Source organism: Girardinichthys multiradiatus, chromosome X (genome assembly GCF_021462225.1).
Source record: "Girardinichthys multiradiatus isolate DD_20200921_A chromosome X, DD_fGirMul_XY1, whole genome shotgun sequence".
Taxonomy (NCBI): domain Eukaryota; kingdom Metazoa; phylum Chordata; class Actinopteri; order Cyprinodontiformes; family Goodeidae; genus Girardinichthys; species Girardinichthys multiradiatus.
The window spans coordinates 40,212,603-40,225,665 of record NC_061817.1 but is presented as its reverse complement, the minus strand read 5'-3'; the positions used below and the strand labels follow the sequence as shown (position 1 = coordinate 40,225,665).

General features: G+C 40.2%; 2 protein-coding genes across 5 annotated transcripts; both read right to left on the bottom strand.

Moving 5' to 3' along the window:
- Positions 1 to 1,417: 1,417 nt before the first annotated feature.
- Positions 1,418 to 4,384, bottom strand: LOC124863153 (guanine nucleotide-binding protein subunit gamma 4-like). Of its 4 annotated transcripts, XM_047357413.1 has the most exons (7): positions 4,309 to 4,384; positions 4,143 to 4,217; positions 3,256 to 3,312; positions 3,063 to 3,173; positions 2,407 to 2,544; positions 2,064 to 2,115; positions 1,418 to 1,760 (listed from the first exon to the last, which is right to left on the bottom strand). In XM_047357413.1, the coding sequence occupies exons 3-7, from the start codon at positions 3,259 to 3,261 to the stop codon at positions 1,720 to 1,722; spliced, it is 348 nt and encodes a 115-aa protein (XP_047213369.1). In that variant the 5' UTR covers positions 3,262 to 3,312; positions 4,143 to 4,217; positions 4,309 to 4,384; the 3' UTR covers positions 1,418 to 1,719. The 4 variants fall into 4 exon arrangements, with proteins under 4 accessions (XP_047213369.1, XP_047213368.1, XP_047213370.1 ...); XM_047357412.1 differs by having other exon boundaries at positions 4,143 to 4,356; XM_047357414.1 differs by lacking the exons at positions 4,143 to 4,217; positions 4,309 to 4,384 and adding an exon at positions 3,687 to 4,123.
- Positions 4,385 to 10,782: 6,398 nt separating this feature from the next.
- LOC124862385 (eukaryotic translation initiation factor 1b) lies at positions 10,783 to 12,523 on the bottom strand. The gene is made up of 4 exons (XM_047356262.1): positions 12,332 to 12,523; positions 11,656 to 11,819; positions 11,320 to 11,421; positions 10,783 to 11,232 (listed from the first exon to the last, which is right to left on the bottom strand). The coding sequence occupies exons 1-4, from the start codon at positions 12,360 to 12,362 to the stop codon at positions 11,188 to 11,190; spliced, it is 342 nt and encodes a 113-aa protein (XP_047212218.1). The 5' UTR covers positions 12,363 to 12,523; the 3' UTR covers positions 10,783 to 11,187.
- Between the last annotated feature and the right edge of the window lie 540 nt (positions 12,524 to 13,063).

Below are 13,063 nucleotides of genomic sequence, written 5' to 3'. Positions count from 1 at the left end.
CAGAACACGGTGACAAGCTGTTGAGTCGTGGAACATGAAACAGTCTGCTTTAGACCTCAAACATGGGACACCAGGACTGATCCACATCATCATTTATGGGTCAGGTGGACCTAAATCCAGCAGGTTGTTATTCATCCAGCATCATGTCTGTAGACAAGGCTGCATTAGACCCAGGTTCTCACACTGTTGAACTTTTTCACATGTTGTCACATTGCAACCATAAGCAAAGCTTATATAAATGAATTTGGATACGTGTGTATGTTAATTTAAGCTTCTGAACATGGATATATTTACGTGACTTCTTGGGCAATGACAGCGTACCATTTAAATATGCGTTGTAGATTCCTCCATTAATCAGTGCCCGAGGACATCATGATGGCTGATTTGTGTGGGCTCTTAGTGCTGAGCTGGTGTGGAGACAGAGGTGCAGGTGGACAATGAACAGATTAAGAGACCAGCAGACAGACAAGTTAGTTCCACTTGTTTAAAACATTGTTCTCCATGTTTTATCTGCTTTGTGTTTCTGTTTTTACCTTCGTCCGCCTGCAGCAAAGATCAACCCACCTTCTACAGCAAGATTACTCCTTGGCAAGGAGCAGGTTGTAGGAAGCAGCAAATGTTTAAAGTAGATTCTTACACTTAGGACCAACCCACCATGGAGGTGTCAGAAGATGTCCAAATTAAACATCTATTAGCATCTTCCTTGTGCAAGACAATCAGAAAGCAGGTGGGATGCTGTTAGCTTTTCCACTGTTGACTGCTGCTAAGTCAATTCCTGGAAGCAATCAGCTCATCTGTCTTAAAGAAAACATTTCACCATCTGATCATTACATGTTCAACTGATTGTGGCTGTACTGTACAGTGAGTAGGATCAGCTTGGACTGAACTGAATCTTTATGTATGACTGAACTGTGTTGATTTGAACATATATTTATTTCTAAATAATCATCTGTATATGAATTGCACTGGGATCTGAGGCAGGTCTAAATTATAACCTTTCTATATATTGCTAGAAACCTACAGAGACCCTTAATGTGAAGCATGTGCTCCATCTAGTGGTCAAACAATGTCTTGATCATTTTTAACTCTCAGCTGAGACCCTAATCTTGTTTTTGTGTCTGCAGAAAATGAAATTATTTAAAAGGCAAAGGTGGAAATAATGAATTCAGAGAAATAAATGAAAACAAATAATAACATTATACACAGTTATAGCGTACAATGGCAGAAAACAGTTCTGAACTGCAGCTGATGCCCTTCATAATGCTTCTGATGGTGCTGATGTTCACCTAAACAAACATAGGAGAAACCTATTAGATGTTGTTTGTCTGATTGTGATCAAATGGTTATTTTGAGTTTTCAATATGATTTTCTGTCCGACTGTGATGAAGAACATCAATTAAGAGAAGAACTGGCAAGCTTAGATTTCAGTTTTGGCTTTATTTAGGAAAATATATACATATCATTTGTTTTTTAAGTGTGTTTAGACAGGAACAATAAAAAATAATAAGTCCACACCATCCAAAGAAAATAACTAACTCTAAAACTAGAGTTAGTCTGATAGTAAACTACTGAGGGAACAAGTGAGAACGAGTCATGGTGACAGTTTGGAGTTGCATCTCATCATGTCAGTTATTCACCATAAATTCCAAATGGATCAGCACCGCTCCTCTCTCCTACTTGATCCGGATCTCAAAGCAGAGGCAGTTGCAGGAGTCGCACTCAGGAGGCTGACAGGTGCAGGCACAGTCCATGTTGACGCACTGTGAGAAGACCAGCAGAAGGTAAACTGATTCCATGTTTTACCTCCAATAAACCAGTTCATGGATCCATCAGTCTGAAGGATCAACTCTAACCTCATCCATTACAGAGGAACTTTTACCAAACTGAATGTCTAGAATATTGTTGAAGCTCCTTAAAATCATCAACATTCAAAGGAACCTTTGTTTGAATTATTTTCTGGAGGGTCCTTCATCAATCAGCCTGTGATGATGATGAGGACAATCTTTTGATTACCATGATGATGAAACATCTATTTAAAGCACCTTGCCTGCATCTAGTAATACCTCTGGGTTTTAAACACTCCTCACGGCTGACAGGATCAGAACTGCAGCCCACCTAACAAAGAAACAAAACCACCTCGTAATATTCTGAAGCTGTCTCAAACTTACACACTGTTCCTATCAATAATTATTCTTCAGTATTAAGGACTGAACAAACACTTTTCTATTGTCTGAATACTTCTCAACTTTATTTCATGATTGACTTCCACATTTATTAAATCAAAGAAACTTTCTGTAAATAAAAGTACCACCCATGACTCAACTGAAGTTAATTGACGGAAAAAAGACGAGGGCGTCGGGACCTTTCTGTGCAGACAGAAGATAAGACTGCTGGAGGTTTACTTACAGAAGGTGAGGAGCAGGAATCAGGCAGGAAGGAGCTGACGCCTGGCAGACGGCAATCACACATTACAGCCAGTCTGAAGCACTGCTCACACACAGAGATGTTTGGACAGCAGCTGCCACATCCAAGGGAACAATAGTCCTGTGGGAAGATCACACAAATCCATAGCTGCAAAATATTAAACCACAAAAACCAATGCAATATCATTGTGTGCGCTATTGCAATCCAACTCAAGTTCAATGCATTCATGCTCTGCTTGCCAAAAGAACATTTGACCAGTTGGATGGATGTCCAAGGATCCGATAGCTCAAAGGCTACCGTGGAAACACCAGATGATGGAAAATAACAAGCGTAAGGAAGAAGTACATGAACACCAATAACCCCAAACTTTTCAGCTTTTATTTGTAACAATGTTGAAAACTATGATCATCAGAGAACCCAAAACAGAAGCCCTTTATCGTTTTCTGCACTACTGGGTCACATAAAACCTCAGCAAAACCCACTAAAAATTGAGGTTGAAACAAAACACTGTGGAAAACTTAAAGGGGTGTGAAGGTGTTGTCCATACTCAGCTCCAGTAAACAAATACTTTACTTCTCAAACTGCAGGTGGACAACAAGTCACAGTTCTTCATTATCAAGCAGGCCATCAGGACCAACCTTGAGGCAGTATCGAATCCACAGCCCGACCCCCAGGACCACCATGTAAAGACTGACCGTGATCATCATCACAGCTGGGAGAGGGATGGCGAGCCCCCAGATTGGCAGAACCTGAGGAGCAAGATGAAGGAAACGTGAACCTTGTGAGGTCAAAGCTGCAGAAGAACCTAGATTTCATTTTGAAGGTCCTGACCTGCATTCTCCGTCTGTGAAGGAAATCCTTCAGCTGTCACAGGAACTTCCAGGAAACCTGAGAGAAAATATCACTTTACCTTATTAATGTCTGTAACCGATCAGAGTGAATTATGCATGCAGACAACGAATTTCCCTCGTATCAGTTTCATTTGTTTTTGGGATCGTCTGAAGGGAATACAGAAAGCAATTTTCAAATGAAAATGTCATTTATCGTGGGACAAAAGCTGTCCGAAGCAAACAACGAACATATGGACAATAGTTTGTGGTATTTATTGTGATAATGATTAAAAATATACGTGAACTCTGTATCTGGGACTAAATGTCACAAACACAAATACTGCTCTTAAAAACATCCCCTCGTTAGGGCACCGCTTATAGAAAGAATAGGGATTTTTATCACTAAATTGCATTCAATCTCATTTTACTCACATATTAGGAATATTTATTGAAGCTCCCATGGAGGAAACCATGAAGAAAATACCAGAAGTAGCGCCCCTGACAATACTGTCAAATTTGGTGGTTTTCAGTCATCGTTAATTGGAGTTTATCGTTGTCACAATTCATTTTATATCTCCATGACCAGAACTTTGATGAACAGCAGAAGATGGTTAGATGTAAAAGATGATGTATTCAGTAGAACATCCAAGTCCAGGTCTGACCAGTCAACTGATCTTAGATCTTAAAAGTGAACTTAGCAAGTTCTGTCCAGAATTTAGTGAAAAATCCCGTTTAATGGAGTTATGACCAGAGGCCAACAGCTCAAGTTTGAGTCCGTTAGCAGGGAAAAGTTCACCGAAAAACAAGCGCCTAAATGAAGCTGACATGATGGAACCGTCAGTAACTGCGGGTTTCTGGGGGAAATAAATGGCGCAGATAGAAACCTACCGCTCAGTGCGGCTCCTCGGTGTGTGACGGAAACCTTTCAACTCGGATACAAACCAGCTGAAGTCAAATGTCTTCCTTCTCATCGTTAAATAGAGAAGAAAAGCAGGAAAAATTAAAATTGATTTCTAAAAAAACGAACTAGCAATGACAGAAGCAGCCATGTTACCATGGAGACAGATGGATCCCTGCGAGGGACCGAAGAGGCGACAGCAACAAACTTCTTTCCTTCCTTCCTCTCTTACAACCTCCTTTAGATTCAGCAGCGCCACCTTCTGGATCGGCGTGGATCAGGATCCACTTATAGCCACAACCCTATTTTCTAATAAATTAGTTTAAAGTGCCTGTGACGTCGAATTTTTAATGATAAATCCAATTACATTTATGGAAGAAAACATTAATAAAATATTTTACAAAGTAAATTAATGCCACTATATGAACGGTTGTTGATATATGGTCATAAATTTCACTAAAAGGCATTTCCAGACTACTCCTTTGTGCTTTTTTATGACGCCAGAGAGGAACCCTTCAGTCAACTGACTGCTGCTACAACAGCAGCAACACAGACAACAGCCAAGAATCTGATATTTCTTTAGAAATATTTCAGTCACCATCAGAGAGACTCAGAAGAGTCAGGAGAAGACATTCAGCTTTCATCAGGCGGTGGACGGCCATCTGGTTCCACCAGAGTCTATTGTTCCAGGATGCTGGAGCACAGCTGGAGTCAATATGTATGAATCATACTGGACCACCAGGAAACAGAACCAGCACAACATCTGGATTTTCAAAATAATTCACTAGAGACGGACTAGATCTGGCTTATATATATTTATAACTGGCTTTATATTAGCAGTTGTTAACATTAGATCAATTAGATCAGTTACTGGGTTAACTAAGGTATTATAAACCGAGCAATTAAACATTAAATGCACCAAATGAAGCAACAAATATAGCTTCTCTGGTCTCAGTGAACTCATCCATTGTAGAACAAAATGCATGAAAATATCTGGATGCATAAAACAAAAAAAAAATGAGGCAGTTTAACTGGTTTAAGTTCCACAGAATGACTTGTTTTGGACTTGCTGCCGCATTTATCACTGGCTTTTATTGAGCGATCTGCCTATGGTTCTTGGAGCTCCAACGGGCTTCGCAGCGGACCGGACCGGACTGGACCGAAGCAGATACCGTGTAAATCCAGGGTTACAGTAAATACGGCCCCAAGTGAAACAACTAGAGGTAAAGTGAGCAGCATGGAGCAGCAGCAGCAACACAAGGGATGATTCAAGATCTGAAGACACCATCAGATCTTTTCCCATCAGATGCTCTGAACAGCGAGGCTATAGACTCGGCTTCAACATCCTCCTTCTTCTGTCAGATATCTGACCTCTGACATAATTTCTCTGGTGAATTCAGAGGTTTTCTTGTTCGAAGCAGTTTGCTGAGAAGTCCTCGGATCACACCTGGCTGTGCTTGGTGGGACCAGCCCATCTGTTCCTCCTCAGTTTTCCAGCTCTGATCCAGGCAGCTCTGATCCTCTTCCCTTCAGGAAAGTAGTGCAGACTGTTGTTGTCACCACCAGCAATGCACCGTTTCACCATATTAACGCTGTTTTTAACACAACTTGGCTTCTACCTGAACCGTTTGAGGCTCACACAATGAATGACCAGAGACTTCCCTTCTGATGTCACTTCCTGGCGACTTTGGACTCACAAAATTTAACAACAAAAATATGCTTATTTTGCGTCACAATTGTGTTTTATCTCGTCTTTAATCCTAATATCATGTCAGTTACTGCCCAATTCCTTCAATATTAAGATGTTTTGTTTCAATTTCTGCATTTGTGGGAAAAACGTGTCACAAGCACTTTAAAGTTTCTATCTTTGCTGCTGATATTGAATAAAGTCTTCCGGTCCACAATAATGACCTGTGTCATGTTTATTCGTGTTAATAAGGGTCATGAACATAGGTAGGTCCAAATATCAGTGTTCTTGTTTCGGTTCACTTGCTCCTTCTCAGCTCTCCGACATTCTTCAATATTTTCTCTCCATCTCTTCTTAGTCTTAGTTGTTTCTCATTTCTTTTTCATTTGAACTTTAATACACTTTTAACCTCAGGTCTCTGTGTTTTACATTCATGTATTTTAAAGTGTTTGTTTTTGCTGCCAACTCATTTCCCTCCACTTGAAATGTGTGCAAGAATCACCTTCTCTCACTTTTATTCGGAATATTAACTGAATTATGTCTAACACGGTATCTTGTGTTGCATCTGAATGCATATGATGATACTTCTAAATGTACTACAAAATTAAAGCCTTTCCCAGTGTAGCATCATCTGAGCAACTTAAAAAGATTAGACCAGCTAAACATTCTTCTGTGTAAATCGCTAAATTATTAATAATTGTTTTATTAATCATAATGTCTGATTTTATTTGATTTGATGTCCATGGTGATGTGCAACAGAAGGACGGAAAATCATGTAATCCTGCATGAATCCATTTATTATGTTGATCCAATCAAAATTAATTCTATGAAAAAGAAAATCTTTGACATACTCCTGAAGATGATTACTTCATCCTCAGCAAGTGAGACAACATTGGAAATAACGGCAGAACCTGATTTGTGTTTGGACTGTTTTGATCCTGTGGAGCTTCCTGAGTTATCAGAAATATTAGCTTCATCTAAACCTTCAACTTGTATGTTAGACCCAATCCCAACCAAATTATTTAATTATTTTAAATAATTTATAATTTTTTAAAATATTTTATAATTTTTAAATATTGTAAACCAGTCAATCTCAAAATTCTCTTAGAAAGGCTGGAATATGCTGTAGGGATCAGGGGAACAGCGCTAGGCTGGTTTAAATCTTATCTGTCTGACAGATTCCAGTTTGTTCATGTAAATGATAAATCATCTTTAAACTCCAGGGTTAATTGTGGAGTACCACAGGGTTCAGTACTTGGGCCAATTCTCTTTACTATTTATATGCTTCCAATAGGTCAAATTATCAGGCAGCATCGGATACATTTTCACTGTTACGCTGATGATACTCAGCTTTACTTATCCATAAATCCTGATGAGCCCAACCAGTTAGATAGACTACAAGCATGTCTTGAAGATATAAAAACTTGGATGATGTTAAATTTTTTGCTTTTAAATTCAGACAAGACAGAAGTTGTTGTCTTTGGACCGGAGTCTTTAAAAAAGAAACTGCTTAGTCAATCACTTAACCTAGATGGCATTAAATTGACCTCTGATAATAAAGTAAAAAACCTTGGTGTTATCTTTGACTAGGACATGTCATTTAAATCCCATATTAAACAGGTTTCTAGGGTTTCCTTCTTTCATCTCCAGAACATTACCAAAATTAGAAATATCCTGTCCAGGAGTGACGCTGAAAAACTAGTCCATGCATTTGTTACTTCAAGGCTGGACTATTGTAATTCTTTACTATCAGGATGTCCACAAAATGCAGTTAAAAGCCTTCAGCTGATTCAAAATGCTGCAGCAAGAGTTCTGATGAAAATTAAAAGAGAGATCATATTTCTCCTATTTTAGCTTCCCTTCATTGGCTCCCTGTTAAATCCAGAATAGAATTTAAAATTCTCCTCCTCACATATAAAGCCCTTAATGATCTATCTCCATCATACATCAGAGATCTGATTGGTCCATATGTTCCTAACAGAGCACTTTGTTCTCAGACTGCAGGTTTACTGGTGGTTCCTAGAGTCTCTAGAAGTAGAATGGGAGGCAGATTCTTTAGTTATCAGGCTCCTCTCCTGTGGAACCAGCTCCCAGTTTTAGTCCGTGAGGCAGACACCCTGTCTACTTTTAAGGCTAGGCTTAAAACTTTCCTTTTTGATAAAGCTTATAGTTAGAGTGGCTTAGGTTATCCTGAGCTATCTCTGTAGTTATGCTGCTATAGGCTTAGACTGCTGGAGGACATAATGACCACTTTCATTCTCTCTGCTACATTCTCATACTACTCTCCAATTCTGCATTATTTGCTGTTATTTAAGCTTTTAACTTTATGTTTTTTCTCTTTTCTCTTCCTAGAAGCTACACCTGGCCTGACTCTGTGTCTACCTGTGACACCTTTCTGGAGAGGGGAATCGTCCGAGCTTCTGCTGGCAACAACTTAATGCTCACCTTCTACAGATGATCCACATAGCCCTGTCTTTTAGTGTTTAACCCTTTCTCTCTCCTAGACATGGCTACTGACTGAGCTTCTACTGTAACTAACTCTATGTGCTCTCTTTCAGACTCTAACCTTGAAAACTGGATCAGAGTTTATCTGTTCTTTCTTTCTAGATGAAACGACTAAAGGAGCTACATCCATTAACATTTACTTTTCCTTCCCATAGAAAGTACTCCTGGATCAGTGCTTCTTTGTTCTCTTTGTGTCTCTGCTCTGTTCTCTCTAACCCCCAGTTGGTCGTGGCAGATGGCCGCTCACACTGAGCCTGGTTCTGGTTCTGCTGGAGGTTTCTTCCTGTTAAAAGGGAGTTTTTCCTCTCCACTGTCGCTACATGCATGCTCAGTATGAGGGATTGCTGCAAAGTCAACACCAGTGACTGTCCACTGTCTCTACATGCTCATCCAGGAGGAGTGAATGCTGCAAGTCACTGACTGGATGTAATCTGCTGGGTTTCCTTAGATAGAAAAACTTTTTATCCAATTTGAATAAATAACTGAATCTGACTGAACTGTTCAATGGTTATGATTAATTGGAATGTATGAACCTGACTGTTGTGAAGAACCTTGAGACGACATGTGTTGTGGTCTATATGAATAAAACTGAATTAAATTAAAAATTGCCCTGCGATGGACTGGCGACCTGTCCAGGGTGTACCCTGCCTCTCGCCCATAGACTGCTGGAGATAAGCACCAGCTCCCCCGCGACCCACTATGGAATAAGCGGTAGAAAATGACTGACTGACTAAATTAAAAACTGTTTCCTGACAGGGTTTCTGTTAGTTCTGTGCCTGATGGTTTGTTTAGATTTATGCCTCCCAGACGTATCTTTCCATAAATAAAATATGTTTGATGTTTTAAAATGCTAAAAATTGTCAACAAAAACGTAAATAAAATGTAGTTAAAAAACTGTTAAAGGTGAAAAGTCCTGAAGAGCCATATGTTTGGATTTTGAGCCACACATTTAAAATGTGGTTATTTGCCACTAAATAATTTGCTTTGTTCAGAAATGTTCTGATGATTCAGCCATTTTTGTATATCTAAAATGGAGTACAGGAACTCCATCAGTGACTTTGTGGACCAGGAGGAGGAGGTCCATACCAACTCCAGGGACTATCTGCGCAGATGGTCTCCACAGGTACCAAGGAATACAACAGAACACCTGGACCAGACCACTCACATGAAGGGGCTGTACAAGAGGGGTCAAAGCCATCTAAACAGATTATTCCAACAAAGCAAGACACACAGTGATGTCACAGACTCATTATCAGCTATCACAAATACTTGAGGCAGCTGCAGCTCAACAAACTGGGTTCAGGAGGTCATTACTGTTCAAACCAGGCTGGATTACTGCCACAGGCCCAGCTTGATTTAGGTAGATTTTTGACTTTATGTAAAGTTACTGGACTTCTAATGGCTGTCAGGAGGGTCGGTTCTGAACCTCCAAATATAAACCCAGCTTAGGGCATCTTCACAAACATGAAGCATCCAGCAGACGTTCTCTTTGCAGATTCTCTCCATTTTAAATAGTGGTTGACGAACTACTTAAATCACAAGCATGCTCAATCAAAAACAAAAAAACTGTTTTGACTCATCCACTTATCAGCTAAAAATCTTAACTCACGTCAAAATGAGTTTTTCTTTATTACTATTAAACTGTTCGTTCTCCTGTTCAAGACTCATTCTCTGATCAACCACCCTGCACAACTTTACGTTATTCAGCCCCGACCAGCTTTCTCACCTATAGCATCCATTAAACATTTCTACTCCCAGGATCAAAACTGACCTAGAACCATTTTTCCCATAATTATTTTACCCAGTTCCTGAAATAAACATTTCAATATTCTAATTTTTCTGTAATTCAGTTTTATGAAAATAGTGCTTTAAATGACTAAAGGCTGCAGTTTGGAGGAAATGTTTTCTCCTCACATTAAATCATCCAGATCGTCTTTTAGCCTCATGTTTCATATCCATAAACTGACTTTAGTTTTTTCTCGTTGCAGGCCAAACAGCAGTAAACCCAAGGTCACCCTTTATGTAATCTTTATGGGATAAAATCCTTCAGTTGGTTTTAACATGAGGTGTAACCTCTCTCTCCAAAGAGTAAAAACCACTCCTACATGTTAGGGCTCAACTTTATTGAAACAAAGGCAAAAAAAGAAAGAAACCTATCCACCTCTGGTCACCATGGTTTGGATTTTTGCTTCAATACTTCTGCATAAATTATTGCTTTTTAGGACATTAAAAGCATCCATAAGCACATTAGAATGAACTGTTGTGAGATGAAACCAGATACCCAGTGTGGCTCCATCCCAGCTGTTACAGATTCACCACAGAGCTCCAGTTCAGACCCTCGCCTCTCTGCAGCTTTAAACCAAAGTAAACAGGTCTGACCCTCCTGCACACACCCAGCCACCACCCGACTCCCCAGGACAACACTCCACTGCAATAAATGGAGACTCATCGATTTATTGAAACACCTTTAAAGTACAAAACAAAAACGTTACATGAAATGGCGCCTCCTTCTTGTGGCACCAGACCTAAAAATAAAAAGCCAAAGGGACATGGAAGGAGGAAGTGTGTGAGGGAGGGTCATCACCACTCATCCCTGATGTGTGGAGCTGCAGTGGTGTGTCTTTGTGAGAGCGAGGCTGTCCCCTGGTGTCGTAGGGGTATAGTGGAGTTACAGAGTCCCATGTTTTTCAGAGGTAATTTGCACATTGGCTAAAAGGAGCTGTCGGGGTTGCAAAAGAGGGAGACGGGGCAGAAGAGCAACAGCAGCACATAGAGAAGGGGGTTGGGAAAGGGGGTGCTTGATGGCCTTCCAGGAGAGAAGGGGAGAGGGCTGCTGACAGCTACTAGAAGCCGTGGACTTTGAGCTGCTCCTCTTTGGCCAGATCAATCTGCAAGAGGGAAAAAAAAATAAGTCTTTTAAAATCTGGCGCTAATGATATCACAATCCAAGGCCCTCAAGTAAATTCAGATGTTACCTCAATCAAAAACTGGCAGATATTCTTGCGCTGATCTCCCTGAAGTTGGATTACTTCACCATACTCCGGGTGCTCAATCACTGTCCCATTGCAGGCGAACTTCTGTTAAAAAACAAGCAAAAGAAGGTTAGAAAATATTCTGCTGTTTTACTTACCTACCATTTATCATTTTGAACCAAATCGTTTGACTTTTAAACTGTGCTAGTGACCAACATGGATTTCAGGAGGTTGTTTAGCTGACATTCAGGTTACAGAAGGAGAACATTTTTGTTAATGGAATGGCCCTTGGCTACAGAGCAGAAAAACTGGAAGCTTTGAAATCTGCTGTCAGGTTACCTTCTTGAAGGCCTTGACTAGCTTCTTCTTGTCATAGTCGGCCGAGATACCCTGGACAGTAGTGAGGGTCTTCCTGCCGTTCCGCTGTTGGATTCTTATGTGGATGTAGTCCTCTGTCCCGGCTGGGAGGCGGTCATCACCCTTAGTTGCATCAGCAAAGGGGTCTGAAAGAACAACAGAATCAGAACCATGCCTTTAATTTATAACCAAACCCCAGATTGAGCCTTTTCCATGTTCCTGATTAACTGACCAGTCAGCTCTTCAGTTGCTTGTGTTTTAAATGTGATGGTTGGGGGTCAGATTTCACACGAACGACCCAGAAACAGAAGCTAAATATATAAATAACCCCCCCCCCCCCCCCCCCCCCGGATATATTTAACTACTGACCCCTCAACAGTAAACCTGAAGCAGTACTGGGCCTCTCCTTTAGAGACGCCAACAGCCGTTAGCACCGCTTAGGCCCAGTAATGGCGGATACTGGCCTACGGCCCTCAAGTCGGGTAAAAACTGAAAATCATTAATAACACACTTACAATTAGCTACGCTTGAACATCAAACCATTTACAAACTTAATAGACACTGAAATAAAATAAAAAAACGGGCTGAAAAACACCAATATCTTCGAACTGTTCTCCCGCCCTTCCCCCACCTTCTGCGTCGACCGAAAACCACTCACCAAAAGTTTGGAGGTTCTGGATAGCGGACATACGATAAGATTTGCTTTCCTTTCGGATAATAACTTGGTTAGCGAGCGGTTGGTCGGCGAACTTTCACTTCTTGCACTTGTCTTTGTGTTTGAGGGGATTCTACTTGCTGGGACGCCCGGTCGGCTCTGTCTCACCAGCTCTCACAAAATGGAGAGAACAACTGCGAAAACAAGGCTTTATAGGCCCGCCCCGAAACTGACGTAAATGCGTAACTGACGTGCGGATACGAATCCCCGCCCCTACGTCTCTCAACCTTACCGGAAAGGTGACGTCATTTTGTGTGAACATGAAGTGATCATCGCAACAGGAAAAAGACAAAAACAAACCTAAAACATGAAGTAATAACTAAAAACATGAAGTATTTATTACTATAACTACACCTAAAGACATTTGACATGTTTAAAGTTTTTACAAGAAATAAATCTAGATGGAATATTTATGCTTACAAGAATGCAATATTATAATGTTGAGTATTTTAAGTTAGAAACATCATTGTCAAACAGATGACTGAGGGTATGTGTGAGATGTATATATGAGGTATTCATATGTGCATATAAATAAAGTATTTTTAAATTAAATTGTGTATATATCCTGGAGCGTAGAAGAGTAGTTGTTTTTTTTTCTGATGGTTTTCTCTAGATAAATTAATTTTCTCGTTATTTAAAGATAAAAAAGGCCGTTTTCAAAAAAACGGTCCTCTA

Bases quoted from the DNA above. Each gene is read 5' to 3' on its own strand.
- LOC124863153 (XM_047357413.1), bottom strand. The intron at 2,116-2,406 runs GTAAGTAAACCT...TTTCTTTGTTAG, and splicing joins ATTCCTGCTCCTCACCTTCT to GTGGGCTGCAGTTCTGATCC. The intron at 1,761-2,063 runs GTATTACTAGAT...GTCTTCTCACAG, and splicing joins GGAGTGTTTAAAACCCAGAG to TGCGTCAACATGGACTGTGC.
- LOC124862385 (XM_047356262.1), bottom strand. From the start codon at position 12,362: ATGTCCGCTATCCAGAACCTCCAAACTTTTG. The intron at 11,820-12,331 runs GTGAGTGGTTTT...TTGTTCTTTCAG, and splicing joins CCAGAACCTCCAAACTTTTG to ACCCCTTTGCTGATGCAACT. The intron at 11,422-11,655 runs GTAACCTGACAG...GTTTTTTAACAG, and splicing joins TAGTCAAGGCCTTCAAGAAG to AAGTTCGCCTGCAATGGGAC.